This window comes from Canis aureus, chromosome 21, assembly GCF_053574225.1.
Source record: "Canis aureus isolate CA01 chromosome 21, VMU_Caureus_v.1.0, whole genome shotgun sequence".
In the NCBI taxonomy this organism is placed as follows: domain Eukaryota; kingdom Metazoa; phylum Chordata; class Mammalia; order Carnivora; family Canidae; genus Canis; species Canis aureus.
This window is the reverse complement of record NC_135631.1, coordinates 43357027-43375168: the sequence shown is the minus strand read 5'-3', so window position 1 is coordinate 43375168 and position 18142 is coordinate 43357027. Positions and strand designations below refer to the sequence as shown.

At 38.5% G+C, this 18142-nt stretch overlaps 2 protein-coding genes across 7 annotated transcripts in view; one reads left to right on the top strand and one right to left on the bottom strand.

Annotated features, from left to right (window-relative positions):
- Positions 1 to 7261, top strand: part of SLC26A3 (solute carrier family 26 member 3) — a 35269-nt gene extending 28008 nt beyond the window's left edge. Inside the window, exons 16-21 of the mRNA XM_077864051.1 lie at positions 631 to 726; positions 1310 to 1543; positions 3106 to 3160; positions 4567 to 4709; positions 4830 to 4895; positions 6679 to 7261. Of these exons, the coding sequence (XP_077720177.1) occupies positions 631 to 726; positions 1310 to 1543; positions 3106 to 3160; positions 4567 to 4709; positions 4830 to 4895; positions 6679 to 6702 (618 nt within the window). The 3' untranslated portion in view covers positions 6703 to 7261. The remainder of the gene's footprint in view (positions 1 to 630; positions 727 to 1309; positions 1544 to 3105; positions 3161 to 4566; positions 4710 to 4829; positions 4896 to 6678) is intronic.
- A 4317-nt stretch (positions 7262 to 11578) lies between these two features.
- Positions 11579 to 18142, bottom strand: part of CBLL1 (Cbl proto-oncogene like 1) — a 21894-nt gene continuing 15330 nt past the window's right edge. For all 6 annotated transcript variants that reach the window (XM_077864047.1, XM_077864046.1, XM_077864045.1 and 3 more), the window contains exon 6: positions 11579 to 16173. In XM_077864047.1, coding sequence (XP_077720173.1) covers positions 15138 to 16173 — 1036 coding nt within the window. In that variant the 3' untranslated portion in view covers positions 11579 to 15137. The remainder of the gene's footprint in view (positions 16174 to 18142) is intronic.

Here is an 18142-nt window from a genome sequence, read left to right as displayed (position 1 = left end):
ATTATATAAAGCTTAATAGGATGAAAATTATATAGAAGCAGAGTACTAATTAAATGCCACCATATGGGATCCCTGGGTGGCGCAGCGGTTTGGCGCCTGCCTTTGGCCCAGGGCGTGATCCTGGAGACCCAGGATCGAGTCCCACATCGGGCTCCCAGTGCATGGAGCCTGCTTCTCCCTCTGCCTGTGTCTCTGCCTCTCTCTCTCTCTCTCTCTCTCTCTCTGTGACTATCATAAATAAATAAAAATTTAAAAAAAATAAAATAAAATAAATAAATGCCACCATATCCAATAAATAGAAAGTAAATAGAGTCCCCTAAGAATTTCATAGGCAAAAAACACACACAGATTTAAGGAAAGTTTAGACCTATTGATGGATGATTTATAGGCAAACCCTGAGTGGCACAGAGGTTTTGGGACGTTGGTAATGGCACACAGGCTGAGCAGACCAAAGTCATTGGCACAATGTCATCACTGTCATTGTTTGAACCACATTTTAAATCTTATTACAAATATCTTTATTATGTGCCCCAGTCCCAACTTATCCCACGTAGTTATTAGAATTCTGCTATAGAATATTCAAGGAACATCGTATTCCGCGATCTTGTAATACAACAATGGATTTTTCAGGTTGGCTTCAATCCACTACGAATTCTACGCAAGCGCAACAAGGCTTTGAAAAAAATCCGGAAGCTGCAGAAGAAAGGCCTGCTGCAAATGACACCAGTAAGTTTCTTTCTTAAAAAAAAACAGGAAAAAGTATATTTTTATATTTAACCACAAGTGAGTTATTTCAACTTTGCACTGATTCATGGAACGGACTGTGTATACGTCTGACAGTTTATATGACCAAAATAGCACTTTGGCAAAAATCTTCTAGGCCTCCTTAGTTTTTCCTAAGCACCTCTTTAGTCCTGTGAGACTCGGTTGGTTTCCTGGGGATGAAACCAGTAAGTTTCATGACCACATTTATGGGTATTACATTATACATTTTATATTTATATTATATTATATTATATTATTATATTATATTATATTAATTATAAGATATTGGTTCCATTTCTTTAAGTGAAAAGCCAGATTAACAAGGTATGCCATGTGCCAATTAATGTTGTATTTTTAAATAGTGTCTTTGAGGGTCTCCTCAAAATTCTTGTTTTCCTGGCAAAATGTTGAATCTCCAAAGGAAAAGTCCTTCCTTGACCTAACTTTGAATCCATGCTTCAGAAACTCACTGGTTATTTTTGACATATGCAATGTTCCTTTCTTGGCCAGAGTTAGCATGCATATTTATTGTCCTCTCTTGCAGAAAGGACTCATATGTACCCATGATGGCTTTAAAGATTCTGATGACGAGCTGGACAACAACGAGATAGAAGAATTGGATCAGCCCATCAACACCACCGACCTGCCCTTCCAGATAGACTGGAATGCCGATCTTCCTCTCAATATCATGGTCCCTAAAGTCAGCCTGCATAGCCTTATTCTCGACTTTTCAGCAGTGTCATTTCTTGACGTTTCTTCAATGAGGGGTCTCAAAACGGTAATTTCTTTTTTTCTTAATGAAAACAACCCATCAGTGGCCAAAGGTAAAAAGTTATGTTTGCAGGAAGATGCTCCTTTAGATACTATATACTTAAGTAGAAGTAAATCCGAATCTGGGGCTAATTCCATGCAGAGAGTGGGAGTGAGGTGAGTGTGTTCAGGGAGCTCTTTAAAAGAGCATGTCCCGGGATTGGCATATAATTTTGAAAACAACTGCACACATATTTCCAATGTATAATGAACCTGCCACACTACACAACTACACCCACACCCCTACCAAATTCCAGTTCTGCAGGCCCTTCAGATCCTTGTGGGCATTGTATCTACATTGTCCTGAAATGCAGAATATTTGGGAAGGTCCTGGACAAAAATGGAATAGTGGATTCTTTTGTTCTGTCTTTATCCATTATAGACTGATGACATTTCAGTGGGATGTATAAAATCTGTTTCCCACCTCTCCCCATCACCCCTACCCCCACCAAAAGAGTAGCTATGGGAAAGAATCAACGTGCCATGTGATTTAAAAACAGGACTAAGGGATCCCTGGGTGGCGCAGCGGTTTGGCGCCTGCCTTTGGCCCAGGGCGCGATCCTGGAGACCCGGGATCGAATCCCACGTCGGGCTCCCGGTGCATGGAGCCTGCTTCTCCCTCTGCCTGTGTCTCTGCCTCTCTCTCTCACTGTGTGCCTATCATAAATAAATAATAAAAAAATTTAAAAAAATAAAAATAAAAAAAATAAAAACAGGACTAAAACTTTCAGGTTGGATTCTGTTTCTTTTCCATGGTTCTATCAGCATTGTCTAAAATAAATTTGTTTCCAAGAGATGCAGAAACACATGTAGAGAAAATTTTAATTATTCCACACTTACCCATCTTTTTCTTGGTGGTTCACAGAAATCTGCCTAAGAGTTGAGCTAAGATAAGATCTATTAAACATGGGTAAACTGGATACAAAATTAGAAAATTGAATCAATTTCATTTCCTTCAGACTTAAAAAAAATCTTAACATCACAGAACTCTCAAAACTGCTTGCTTTTCCTTTTCTTTCTCCATTTTCGTGTTCATTTTAGCTTTGTGCACACATACACAGAAAATTTGTTTTTTGATCCCAACAAAATAGCACAAAGGACAGGGACTCTATTTCCTTAAAGCTCTTATTTTTAGTTCAGTGCCTACTAGAGGTTCAGTGTTTGTTGATGATGACAATGATTCTAATGATCAGCTGAAACGATTAATAGCATTAGCTACTTTTCTTACCTTATATGACCTCACTCACATCACTACTGGTATTTATTCCATATGAATGGAAAGTCTCAAATTACTTCTCTGCCCTACAGATGTATGAGCCGGAAGGGGTGAAGATCTTCAGGTGTCCATCCCCCATCTACTTTGCAAACATTCATTTCTTCAAACAGAAACTTATCAATGCCGTAGGGCTTGGGTTTTTTCTTCTTCTGTGTAGCTAGAAAGTTTTGGCCAGGGTCATTCCATAAAGGATTCCTTCATGTTTCTGACAAATATAACTGTTCCCTAAGGAAGCTCTATTTTCTTTTTAACAGGTTTTGCAAGAATTTATCAGGATCAACGTAGATGTGTATATTGTTGGAAGTGATGGTAAGTTGTTTTTATGTTCTGACAATTACTTCAGGCTTATGGCCAACTCAGTGTAGACGGCCTCTCCAAAGGATGGGTCTTATGATCACCAGAAAGGTAGCCAAGCAGATAGAAATCCCTAAGGATAGCATCTTTATATTTTAGTTGTATTGATATGTAATTAAATTAATTTTATGGGGCACCTGGGTTGCTCAGTGGTTGAGCATCTGCCTTTTGCTCAGATCCTGGTCCCGGGGACCTGGGATCAAATCCTGCATCGGGCTCCCCACAGGGAGCCTGCTTCTCCCTCTCCCGATGTCTCTGCTTTTCTGTGTGTGTCTCTCACGAACAAATAAATTCTTTAAAAAAAATTAACTTTACAATTTGAAACCTTTTAATAGGCAGCCAAAGAGTGAATATGTAATCATTTGAAACTCTAATCTTCCTGATAAGATATCATGGCCACTATTTTAAGAACTAAGAAAGCGTTAAAGGGATGCTTGGGTAGCTCAGCAGTTGGACGTCTTCCTTCGGCTCAGAGGGTGATCCCGGAGACCCGGGATCGAGTCCCACGTTGGACTCCCTGCATGGAGCCCGCTTCTCCCTCTGCCTGTGTCTCTGCCTCTCTCTCTGCGTCTCTCATGAATAATAAATAAAATCTTAAAAAAAAAAAAAAGAAAACGTTAAAGAAAAAAGATCAAATTGCTTCCTGCCTTTTCCTTTCGTTACTATAGGAATATATACATGTTCTATTTTCCTTGAGGGCAAGTTTCATCCACCTAATTTATCTCTTGAACCTTCATATTACTCAGCCAGGGCCCTGCACAGAGCACCCATGAGGTAATATTTGGTTGAGTGATCTGCACAAACAAGTGCTGGTTAGTTCCTACAAGAAGGGGGTTCCTCAAAGATAACTGGAGGGGTAATGCAAGGGTGCCAAGGAAGGTGATTTCTGAAGGAACATGGCAGCTTTGGGAGAAAATGCACTACAGTAAGTGACTGGCAAATAATAGGTCCAACAATCCCGAGCCAGAGCATGTCACTGGCCTATGAGCATATGTCCCAATTTTGAATTAGCCACACTTTGCTGCTCTAATCATTAGCCAGGGAGATTAACTCACTAGGCTCTTGCCTAAAGGAAAATGGATTTTCTTCTGAGAAGTACTAAAAGTTTTCCTCATTTGAATCTTTTTCCTTTTCTTTTTACATGAGGGGAGTAAATGTATAGTTTTTATTAGAAAGGTATCCTTTTATTCCAGAAAACTCCATAGTAATGGCACACTGGAATTGTGCCATTGCAATCCCCAAACACCCCACCAAATGTCAATGAACTGCACGGTTGCAAATAGAAATTCAAATCTCCAGTGTCAAGAAGAAAACTGTGGCCAGTTACTTCTTCCTGTTATCCTTTCTTTCCCTCTCTTCAGACGATTTCATTGAGAAGCTTGCACGGTGTGAATTTTTTGACGATGAAGTCAAGGACTCAATCTTTTTCTTAACAATCCATGATGCTGTTTTGCACATTTGGATGAAGAAGGACTACGGCGTTTCAAAGTTTAATTCCAGCCAGGTACCAGCTCTTTGGTGACTTTCACATTTATATAAAAACCATCTGTGCTTAAAATTCCCTTTCTTCTTCAAGATTAAAAAAAAAAAATCCTAATCCGTAATTCCATTCTGGTTTTCTCAGGAAAAAGAAATGAAATTTGATTTCACCATAAACACAAATGGAGGATTACGTAATCGGGAATGTCAGGTAAGATTCTTCAACAGGTTTAGCTTTATCTAGACATCACAACAAGAAACTGAAAGGCAGTGAAGCCTCTGCAGCATGCTGCAGAAAGCCCAGGATCTGTTTGAGCCTCTGTGCTTCTTCCTTAGAAATGGAAGCGAGGCCAGTTTTCCCAGGGACTTTGGGGGAAAGTAAACTCAGATCGGTACAAAAAAGGATAGAAAATAGTGATATATGAGGTCTCTATTGATGAAATATTGAGCAGAGAGAGATCGACCTCTTTATGTTTTCAAAGTCCTTACAGCCAAGATCTTAAACTACTCTTATAATAATCCTTGAGGCAGAGAAAGTATTGCTATTTGCACTTACAGATGAATTAACGCTGATGCTGAGAAGCTAATACGGGCTCTGGCTTCCCAGGTGCATGGGGAAGTCCCCAGCACAGGGCCTAGCCCAAGCATGAAAGTGAAGTTCCTCTCTTCCCTTACTAGGAAGATTTGCCATGTTCATTTAACTGGATAGTTCTATTTCATTTTAGAACACTCATTTCTAGACTATTAAGCCCTTTAAGGGAATGCCTCCAGTTTGGGAAAAGCAGAGTCACAAATCAGATTTGGTATCTGCTATAGGTCAGGTACATGGTAGATGCAATACATTCATTATCTCATCCTTACAACAATATGCAAAGAAGATATCTTCATTTCATAAATGAAATTAGGAAGGGCTCAGAGAACTTAATTAATTTGCTTAAGATCATGCACCAAAGAGACAGCAACAGGATTTGAAGCGAGATCTGGGCTCTATTCTCTATGCTACACTGACTCTATCCTTTGGTGAAAGACTAAAGGAATCGGGGATCCTGAGAAAGAACCTAATGATCGTCTTCAAGTACAGGGGGTGGCTGATGGTATTTCTCTTATTTGAAGAGAGGTTTGAGAAGAAAAGAAAACAGGAATTTAGATTAGAAATGAAGCAGTATATGGCCTAAGATAACCCTGGACTATTATTAAAACTTATGCCAAATAGGAAAAGTTCAATGAGAAAGCCATTCCAGAAGTTAGAGAGGCCCGAGCAAGAGCTCATTCTCAAAAGCACTGGTCATGTTTCTAACCAGCCGTGTTTCCAGGGCTGGATTCTAGAGAAGCCCACAAGTGGCATCTCGCCTGAGCCCCCTAGAAGGAGCGCCTTACTAGAAAGCCTCTCCCCAGTACTTGGATTCGGAACTGTCACCAAGTTGTAAAGGATAAAGTGTAGAAACAGAACTTACACCTACTGGGTCTGATCAAAGCTGTAGAAGCAACCGTCTCACAGGGTGTAGTCAGGACCATCCTGTACCTGTTGCCCCATGTTAAAATGAGAAAATGAACCACAAAATTCTAACACCAACTCCTTACTACATTAGTTAGAGGTAAGATAAATGAGGCCACCAGTGGTGATTCACATAAAAGCTGAACGTGCCTGCCGGGCACAGAGCCCCCTGGAGTTCCTGTGGCCCCTGAAACAGGTGAAGGAGTGGATTGCTGCAACCACTAAATTGTTCTTTCTATGAAGCTAACTCTCAGGCCTCTGAAGGAGACACTTCCCTCACACCACGGTATCACACGGGTCTATGTTAGGCAAGTAGCGAGGGAAGGTATGCGATCATTAAAATTCAAGATGAAAATTTTGTGGATGACTCTGGTTAAGTTCTAGGTCTTGATTTTAATAAGATGGACCACATTTGCTCTTTTGGAGTACAAGATATGGTTATTGAAAGGGACAGAACATAATGAATCTTTTAAGACCAGAACTTTCTATCTTCTTCCAGATACCAGTTGAAACGAAATTCTAGTCAAAATCCATGCAGACGGATCCTCACCTGTCATCCAAAGAACAACTTTATACCCAGGAAGTTATTGATAAGTTCATACGTTGTATGAAGAATACTTTTACTTGACAAAATTATGTTTCAAACTTTGGAACGAGATTGTTCTAGCGTGGTATATTTTTCACATGTTTAGTATAAAATTATGTAAATACCCTTAATTTTATATCTTGTAGATTTATCAAGGGAAGAAAATTTTTTGTTTATATGTATTTTTATAGCACCGACAGATTCCCATCCAAGTCATGACCTTCACGCACAGGTTTCGCCGTGTATTTACACCACTGTTTTGAATCTTGTAACTTATACAGTTCATACTGATACATTTTCATTTTTAAAAATTCCATTGCGGGGCGCTTGGGTGGCTCAGTGGTTGAGCATCTGCCTTCAGCTCAGGGCGTGACCCCGGGGTCCCAGGATCGAGTCCCGCACCGGGCCCCCAGCAGGGAGCCTGCTTCTCCCTCTGCCTGTGTCTCTGCCTCTCTGTGTCTCTCATGAATAAATACATAAAATCTGAAAAAAAAAATTCCATTGTACAGTGGATATGTCTTGTTTTGTTAAATTTCTTGTTAGCTTTCTGAAATACACCTGCCCGTGGGTACCTTTGAGGTGGTCTGGCTGGAAACCTGCCACCTGAGAATCCTCTGAAACCTGGAACCCCTGCAATGACACTTAACTTTGCCTGGTTTATGATCATCACTGTAGCCTTCTAGTGCATCCAACAACCTCCTATCCAGATCTAGGCACCATCTTTCTAATGCCATATCTGTAACCATAACTAGCTTTTGAGGCAAGCCCTTTCTTCAGTAGTATGAAAATTGTATAAGGTAATGAAGATATAAAATGGAAAAGCAAGAAGGTGAAAAGCAAAGAGAAAACAAGATGTGTAACCAGTTCTTCCTGGTCATAGAGGAAAGAAAAGATAGCAGGACAAAGCAAGACTCTTCTTCACAGCTGGTGATTATTTGTAATTCACAGCTCGAGAGCTCAGTTTAGCTGGAGCATGCGTCTTGGCACACATGCTTCTCTTTTTTGCTGGCATTGTTCTCAGTGCAAATTGTATTTATTTTATGTAATAGAGAATTTTGTGACTTTGTAAAAAATAATTTTGTCAATGGGAAAAGTCCCTGTGGTTTTAGATCTCATCTCTAAGGGTTTCCTTCTATCCTTTATTAGCGTCTTAACTGAATCCATTAGACTTAAAATCAATTACAGGAAGGTGAAACAGAGGTACTGACACAGCTACTCTTAAAAACCAGAAGATAAGCACTCTTTGAAGAAACAGTTGTTAAATTTTTGAGTTAGAGATTCCTTGTAGAGAGCCTCATGCACCCTACAGACTTTAGGGAAAACACACACACGCACACATTTTATACTTGATTTATATATGATGCGCTTATATAGGCCATTCCATGAATGTCAGGTTAAGAGCTCTTTCTCTGTAAAGGTCAGGGAGGAGAAACTGAAAACATAAGCCCATTTCATTGATCACTTGGCTTGGAAGTGGAGCAAGAGCCTTATGTAGGATTATGGCAGGTGTCTACATCTTCCCAAATAAAGGAGCTCTTTATACCTTTCTTGCTCATCTGAGTGACTTGGAGCACTCCAACCATTGTGTCCCCACTTCAATCTATTCAACCGTAACATCTTAGAGGTTCACTTAACCTCACCCTTAAATGTTTTTTTTTCTTGGGCCTCTCAGGTGGGTATGCTTTGGGTAGTGGGAGTATATGGGGCTGGGCCTTTACTCGCCTGCCTCAGAGCAAATATTGGAAATTGGTACAAAAATCTGATCCCTGCTTTAGGAAAAGGCCAAGAGATCATGTTGGAAGATAAAAATAAAATTTCTGTAAGTCAAGTCAGAGCAAGACTGAAAGCAAGAGGATATCCAGTGATTCAACTGGATGAAAGAACAACTTGTGAAGAGAGATACATGACTGAAATTAAGAAAGGTTGAAGCTAGTACATGCTGAGTTTATCCTTCAAATTTTTCTAATAATTATTTTAAGTATTTCACATACATTCTTGTCTAAACACAGTAGCTTACCACTTAGAAATGCAAATTAAATGTTCTAAATGGAAGTTTGACCATATACTGCATAAACAAGAACAGACCATAGGACTCTTTATTTTTCTGTCATTTTCATCTGGACATCAATCTACTGACCTCCTTGACCCTCAGTCTCCTCTGCCAGCACCTTTTCCACCCCAGCTAATGCCAACTCCAGTCTTCCAGCTGCTCAGGTTGAAATCTGTTGGGAAATTCCCTATTGACTCTACCTTTAAGATAGGTACCTTAGATCTATATATCTTGAATCAAGTCATTTAATTCTCAAAGTAGACCACCTAAGGAAGATACTATGTTTGTCCTCATTTTTTTAGAAAAGCAAAATAAACCAAGGCTCAAAGAGGTAAGTAAGAAACTAGTCTGCTACCTAGTTGCAGGGAGGAGAGTCAGAATTCAGCCTAGGGCAGCCCGGGTGGCTCAGCGGTTTAGCACCTGCCTTCAGCCCAGGGCATGATCCTGGAGACCTGGGATCGAGTCCTGCATCGGGCTCCCTGCATGGAGCCTGCTTCTCTCTCTGCCTCTCTTTCTCTCTGTGTGTCTCTTATGAATAAGTAAATAAAATCTTAAAAAAAAAAAAAAAAAAAAAAAGAATTCAGCCTAGACGGCCAAACTCCAGAGCCAGGCTCTTAATCATTAGGAAATATTACCTCACAAAAGAAATTAACACCTGTCTAAAAACTGATCTAGCAAAAGCAGGACTAAAGTCCACAACAATAGAGGTACATTGTACAGATTTGTTCCAAAGTCGCTAATTTAACATTGTACAATGAAAATGTACCCAGAAGAGCTATTAGGAAACATAATATAAATGTCCAGAGCCTAATAAGTTTAGTATTTCTCTCTCATTATGGCTGTATGTAGATTTTCGTGATACATTTTTTTAAATTTTTTTTAATTTTTATTTATTTATGATAGTCACAGAGAGACAGAGGCAGAGACACAGGCTCCATGCACCGGGAGCCCGATGTGGGATTCGATCCTGGGTCTCCAGGATCGCGCCCTGGGCCAAAGGCAGGCGCCAAACCGCTGCGCCACCCAGGGATCCCTCGTGATACATTTTTTAAGATAATTTTTTTCCTAGCTACTATCCTTTGAAAAAGAATATAAGAGATTTTTTAAGGAAAATCTAGGAATGACTACCAAGAATAATCTCTAGATGAGTTAGAATGTAAGCTCCGAAAGGGCAGTGACCATATCTAACTTAGTTCACCATTATATACCCATTGTCTCACATATAGTGATTAATTTATGTACATATATTACATTTTCACACATATGAATTATTTTATATATTTATCCTTCCACAAGTACCACCATCATCTCTTGTGTAAATTACTAAAACCTTCTGACTGGTCTCTCTTTACCTTCCTCAACTTTCCCAAACACACAGCCAGAAAAATCCTTCTAAAAAGGACCAGATCATTCCATTCCTTTGCTCAGAATCTCACAGTGGCTTCCCATGTCAGAGCAAGGTCAAAGTTTATGATGGCCCGGAAAGCTTGTGATCTCCCCATTCCCTCTGTTATTAGCTCTCTGACCTCCTCTTCTTGCTCATCTCTCATTCCAATCCAGTCTCCTTGCTGTTCTCCGTATCTGCCAGGTGACTTTTATACACTATTTCTGCTTAGAAAAGTTCTGCCCTATGGTATCTATGTGGCTCTCACCTATTTCAAAGATTTTCATTTTTTGTTTTTAAGTAATCTCTACACCCAACGTGGACCTTGAATATACAACCCCAAGATCAAGAGTTGCATGCTCTGCCAACTGGGCCAGCCAGGCACCTCGCTGTGAATATTTTAAAAAATTTTTTAAGTAACCTCACCTACTGCAAATCGTTCTCAAATGTCATCTCTGGTGAATTCTACCCAAACCACACTACTTAAAGAGGCAAAGCTCCCACTCTATTATCTTAATTTTTCTTTTATCCCATAGAATTTTATCACACTAACATGTTAGGTAATTTAATGAAATTTGTTGATCTATCTCTAAAGACTTGTGTACCCCAAGTGCTTGGAACACTGTTGAGTACATACCTGAATGAATGAGTGAATGATTCATAGTCCACATGGTAAGTGCTCAGTCTATGTTTACTGAATATTGGTCATGAAATGCTACATTTACCATGGATTCAGATGCTCACCCAGAGCATGGAACCTATTTAGCTGTTGGATCTGCAACTAAAATGATTATGGATAATACGCACCAAAATTGTAACAGCTCTTATCTCTGGGAGGGCAATGTTCACTGACTGCAAGGGGATCTATACCTTTTTTTTTGCAGCATTAATGTGTTACATTTTTTCCCAAGAGATTACTTATGTGAGTGAAGTACCAATTTTAAAATAAAAAGTTAGAGGTTTGAAAGTAACACTTAGGAAGAAAACTAAAAAGGAGCAGAACTTTTCAATCTGAAGGCAGGCAAAAGGAGAGCAATTTTATAGGTAGATGAACAGGAAATGGGCCTAATGGAATATGAAAACTGGTGTCTACAACTACTTAGAATAGAAATGGAATATCCTGAGTCATAGTATAGATTAACATATCAAAATACTAGATTTTTAACAAGATATAGTCCTGCCCATGTGTGAGAGCTAAACCTATGGCCTATTCAATTCTGGGATTGTGGAGTGCCTAAAAATTCATAATTCTTAAAGATAGGGAGATGGGAAAATTAAACTTTAAAATACTGCTTGAAGAATTGTCTTTTAAAAAAAATTGTCTTAACACTTTTCCCCTCAACAACAGAAAATTAAAGGGGCATGAATCAAAACAAAAATTGTTTGAAAATGCAAATGTTTTTATTAATATCAAGTATTTTCACTGGCTTACCTCTCTGTCCCCATTAGGCGAAGTATATCCAATATTGCTTTATTAGATTGTGCATATATTGTCATAAGTAAATTCTACTTAGTTTCTAGACCAAAATTTAACAGATTACAGTTACAAACCAGTGAAGAAAAATAAATCCACTTTGGTCAAAATATAGTATGTTTGTCAAACCTCCTCAATTAACATCAATATTTGATGGCTAATCTAATAATTAGAAAAGTATATTTTTATTCTAGGTACTTGTGATTTCTTCCATGTACAGCTGACCCTTGAACAACAGGGGTCTGAATTGCACAGGTCCGCACTTACTTATACACGGATTTTTTCTATATGGTATTGTACTGTATTTTCTCCTTGTAACTTTCTAACAACTTTTTTCTAGCTTCATTGTAAGAATACAGCATATAATACATATAATATACTAAATATGTATTAACCAACCGTGTATGTTATCAGGCTATTACCAAAGTTTTGGGGGAATCAAAAGTCGTATGTGGATTTGACTGTGCAGGGGGATCGGCACCCCTAATTCCCACGTTGTTCAGGTCAACTGTACTTATAATACAGGACTTTTTCAAAATTTTCAGGAGATTGGAGCAGAGTACTCTTCCAGAAAGAGGTAGGACACTCTTCCAGTATGTTAGAACAAAGTCTACAGCAGCTCTGTATATCTCATTTAGTAAAGTTACTTAGAGTTTAAAAATTACGTTCAAATGATCTTTTCCACTTGTATTTCACTGGTATTTCATATTTACACAATAATTTTGAGCAAATGGTTTTTACAGGGCAAAATGGATATAGTTTCTCATGGTTTTTCAACTGATAGCTCCCCCAAATACTATATTATAATGTGAACAAGCATGCCACTGAAGAAATTTGAACATTCGACTTGCTGGTTTTCATCTCAAGAAAAGTGAATCTAATTTTACTGTAAAAGTTGTATCAACACATAAACACAAAAAAATTTCATTCTCCCAAATATGTCATCATTAGGTAAAAATTCATCTAGGCAAAATAGTATTTATGCTTCCATTTTATTGTTTTTAAGAATTAAACTGCCACCTCAGTAGTCTTAAGAGCAATATAATGAAACATACATACATTTAATTTAGACTTATGTCCATCATAGCTTCAAAGGCTTCCCTGAAATAAGGCTGGGATTCACATCTTTTTCCTTAAGGAAAGAAACACTAACAGTAATTTTGTTATCCTTCTACCCACCCACCCTCATTCAAACAATAACTGGATGAATTCAAGTCTAACACCATTTAAAAATTTTGTCTGCTACAACACATTCATCTGATCTGCCTCCCTGCATAACACATATTTTTTAAGCCTAACTGAAAAGAAATCATTTTTTTAACTCTACGAGAATTCTCTTTAACATGTGGAAGTTTATCATGATACTAATTATTTTGTCCAATACATAGGCTAAGTGGCTTCATACCACTTTCAACTCTAGTGAATTTCAGTAAAAACAGGAGAGCTCCTCATAAATAGATGAAAAGCTCTAAAGTGAATTTGGCTATTTTCTTATTACAAGAAATGAAGAATGGTATTGGATTTTCAACAGTAACATTTTAACAGCTCCTAAACAGGGGCATGAAAAGGAATCAAGTTCGCACCAGTCCAAGTACCTACAGTAAAATGACAGAAACACTCACCACCACCATCTCACACTAGTTCATACTTCACTCCCACGCTTCTAATAACAAGAATTTCTCACTAGATATATTGCATTACACTGGACTCTCAAATTGCTAGATGTGAAAAATCACTCAATTAACTTAAAAAAAAAGTGTATTAGTTATTTTCGGCTGGTCAAGGTTGAAATGATAATCGATATCATCTCTAACATCAGCTCTAAGTTCATAGATGCCTCTGCATCTGATGATCCAAGGGGAGACACTGTTTTGCCTTTATCTGACAGAATTAAATGGTAAATTAGCCATCAGTTCACCCTTTGTCAAAAAGAAATGTTCTAGATTTATGCACTACAAACTAGTTAATAAATGATATCTGCATACTACACTTTTCATGTTTATATTATGCACCATTTTAGGGGGGAGGAAATACTTCACAGGGGTTTATTCAAAGGATATATAGTAATATCCTAAGACTGTTGATTTATACATATGAGTTCTGTATAAAACGTAAGTGGTCATCGTAGCTGGACTGTAACAAGCCCCTATAATGCAAAAGCTGACTCTAAAGGCACCTTATAAAGCTCTGAAATTCAGAATTTAGTAATTACTTTTCTCCAATACAAAATCATCTGGAAGTCTGCACTGTTGACTCCATTTTAAAACGTTCCAAATTTTATACTGCTTAACCAATAAAAGGAATAGGAGATAATAGTTTTAAAATTTCAAGTTAGAGAAAAAAAAAAAAAAACCTTATCACACAGTAATGAAACCTGAGCAACACAAGTTTGTGATTACAAGAACATCCTTCATTAACACAGTATTCCTCGACGGCATTCAAATTGTACTTTAAAACCCAATAGACAAGAATCCACTTCAAAGCACAGGATCAAACTCTACCAAGATATGAGGAATTATACAAAGCCTATTCAGCCCTAAATATTTAGTTTAAGACAATGAGCAGAGTAGAACACACTTCATCTAAATAACACAATTTAAACAGTTCTATAAAATAATGTTACTTAAGATTAGTAAATGTGGTGCATCATGTGATTCCAACCATTCAGTAAAAAGCATTAACAAGTAACAGTATCCCCCAACAGCTTGGAGCCTGTAGAGTCAATTACTTTGGCCATATCTTTCCAAATAATTACTAATGCCTTTTAATATTACGAACATAAATATGGAATTCCAATGTATTTTGGTGCTCCTGAGGCTGCCTAAAAATGAAAAGGCATCCAAGTGAAGTGCATTATATACTTAATATACCTCAAAATTTCAGTGCCTAAAATGTGAAATAATTCTTTACCATTTAACAGTCTGCCTTACAGTAAATTCTAGATTTTTACTTTTAGGATTTTATTGTAACTTTGGGAAATTAGTGGTAAAACATATGGTTTTAAAAAACAGTATGTGGCTGCACTTAAATTCACATAAAAATAGCATTTTTACAACCATTTTGAAATTTAATCCTTTTACACAGGTTAACAAAATGTATCACAAGAAAAACTAAACATTGGATTTAACAAAAGCAATATTTTTGAAAGTGGACAATGAAAAATTCTCAAATTTTTTTTACAAATGGTCACCTCTGGGTCAATTTACCACGCTAGGGGAACAAAGTTCTTAAAATATAGCTGTGCTCAACTGAGCCACTTATCTGCGCTACAGTATAGTACTTGAAATCAATCCTAAGGTCAAGATTTAAAACCATATTAAGAGACAAGACCCTAAGTGTTTTACGGTCACCTCACTAAGAGGTGCTTTCCTTCCCCAAAACAGTCAAAAGCTTAATTAAAAGATTGACTATACATAAGTTTTTTTTTTTTTCCTCATCATATCTTCAGTTCAAAGCACTATTAATCATTGGTAATACGGTCTATATCTTGTCTGATCTGGATGATGTGGTCCAGGAAGTGGGGTTTGAGAAGGCGGACCCTGCATTCGTGGAGGAGGAGGTGGCCCTCTCGGTGCAGGCCAGATACCAGGACTCATTCCCCCTGGTTGTGTAAATGGAGGGCTCAGAGTTCCTTGATCTTCAGTGAACTGGGGTAAAGAGTTGGGATTATAATGGTGAGGAGGGGGTGCAGTTACAGGTGGACCACCATGTTGAGGTGGGGGAGGTCCTGGAGGAGGATGATTCATATAAGGTGGCATCTGGGCAATAATATGTCCAGGGGGAGGGGTTATTGGTGGTGGAGCAGAGGTCATTGGTGGAGGTGGAGCTTGGCTATAAACCAAGTGAGGAGTACCTGCAGCCTGGGGAGGATGTGGCATTGGATGGCTTATTGGTGGTGGAGGAGGTGGGGGTGGTGCATAATGTTGCTGTGGAGGCATAATATGATGAGGGTGCGATACCACTGGTTGACCCTGATATTCAGGATGGTGGTGAGCAGGTGCTGGGGCAGGAGGTGGTGGTTCTCTAGCACCTGAATTTGAGTCATCCTGAATAGGGACAGTTATTAAATTGCTGTGTTTTCTTGTTGAAATACGAAAGGTTTCCTGACTGACCGAACGAGGTGGAGGAGGAGCCATGGACAATTCTGCAGGAGGAGCACGAATATCCTCATGTGGCTGATTATAGTGCTCGTGTGGCACATGTTGCAAAGGAGGTGGCGGCATCATGATGTGCTGCTTTGGCGGGATATGGCTCATGTGGTGCTTATCTGGCGGCATCAGAAAGCGATCAGGGATTTCAGCTGGTGGTGGAGCAATAGGAGGATGAACGTTTTCAAGTGAAGCACGGGTAACAGGTTTTCCAGCTCTCATATGGCGGTGGTTGATATGAGCCTGTAAGTCTCGCTGAGACAAGTATGTTCTCTTGCACCCTTGAACAATGCTACACATGAAGAGAGAACCTCGTGTACACTGCTCGATTCGCTGCACAGGATCACTACAGCTAAATTAGAAGGGGAAAAAACTGATTTACTAAAAGCAAACTACAAAGACAATGCACATAATTTCACAAATAGGCCTGTTTTTAAAAACCAGTTGTGGAAAATATTGCAGAAGTTCACAATTAAAAGTTATAGTTACAGAAAGTGAACCCTTAACTTCTCTCCCATTCTGCGGTCTGTTCCCTATTAAGCATCAGCATTTCTACCAACCTCAGAACTCTGAAGAAAAAATGAGAAGTGCTCATCAAACAGATTAGGTTTTTTTTTTTTAATTTTATTTATTTATTTATTTACGATAGTCACAGAGAGAGAGAAAGAGAGAGAGAGAGGCAGAGACATAGGCAGAGGTAGAAGCAGGCTCCATGCACCGGGAGCCCGACGTGGGATTCGATCCCGGGTCTCCAGGATCGCGCCCCGAGCCAAAGGCAGGTGCTAAACCGCTGCGCCACCCAGGGATCCCCAGATTAGGTTTTAAAAAGAGACCCATCCTTCCTAAGGCCTAGAATGATCTTGTTGTCTCAAAGAACTCTACGCTTTACATCCATTTGCAAAAATATCCAGAAAGGTTAAACCAAAGATCTGTCATAGTCCTAGAATTCAAACCTGTATGGTATTTATTGAGCAGTCAGTATGTGCTGAGCAAATAACACTAAGTAAAAGATACCACAAGGACTACAGAAATTAGTAAGATCATCCCAGTTATCAGGGTTCCTAATATTAAACAATGTGAACAATTTAAATTCAAACTATCAAGAGTCCCTTAAGGAAGAGTTACCAGACAATTTCACTACTAAAAAAATACTAAACACTCCTTTCTAAACTGTAGGCACTAAATTTAACTCAGTATTTTCTTAAAGACTCAGGGTCAAAATTACAACTCTTTTTCATTCACTGTATTTAATCCACATTTGCCTTTGTAGTCTGTTGGAAATAGTGGAAAGAGGACTGAACTAGGTATCAGAAGAAATGAGGTCAAGCATTGGCTCTGTAATCTTGGAAAAGTCACTTAATCTTTTTGCTTATTTCTTCATCTGCAATATGGGGTTAAAACATGCATTCCACCTAACTCACAGTGTTTTTCTATTTTGCCCTACCTTAAAGAATATCCTTAGGATAAAGGAAACAATGAAAGTGACAGAATTGAATCACTAGTTAAGCACTACATATACAGAGACACAAGCTATGATCACTGAATATGTGTGTCAGGTCCTTTGAAATTATATTAAATGGCTCTATATTTTTTATTTTGAGTTGTGTCCATATTTCCGTCCTTGCTGTAAGACTGGCACTCCTTGATCCTAGCAGGCTTCCCTTTAGTCCCATTCGGCACAGTTCCCATTTCTTGTTCCTAATTTGCTGTAAACTCAGAAATATCTCTACAGTAACAGGATATAAGGTACTTTGTTTTGGGTGATGCTTAAAAGCAACAGTGTATGATATTTATATAACTTGGGTTGCCATTTCTTCATTTCCTGACCTGAGTCTGTTAAGCCAGATAGGCTTATGTTCTCAAATAGCTAAGGGCTAACTAGTGAGGTACTTACTGAGGAGTTACACTTAATATCTTGAAACCTAAATTCCTTTTTAAATATTAATATTAGAATACTTATTGAATCATCTCTTCTCTCTCAGTGATGCCAATCTTCCTACACCAAAAAAAGAAATCATCCTGGAACTATCTGTAATTCTGTTATCAACCAATACTACCAATCTTGGGATAGCTTCTGACCCAGGTTATAAAATCTCAGCAGCTTACAGTTGTCCCAAGGAAGTTTGTCTCAAAGCTTTCTTTAGCCTTCTATCAGGGATTCTAAACTGATATAAAAATTCCTTATTCTGGATCTCTCAGAATCATCCCAAATCAGATCAGTAGCAACCAATACCTCTAGATCTTCTTCATTAACTTATCTGAGCTGATGCCACGATCGTGTTCTAAGATATAATACTCCAGACATAAATAATAAGATTTCG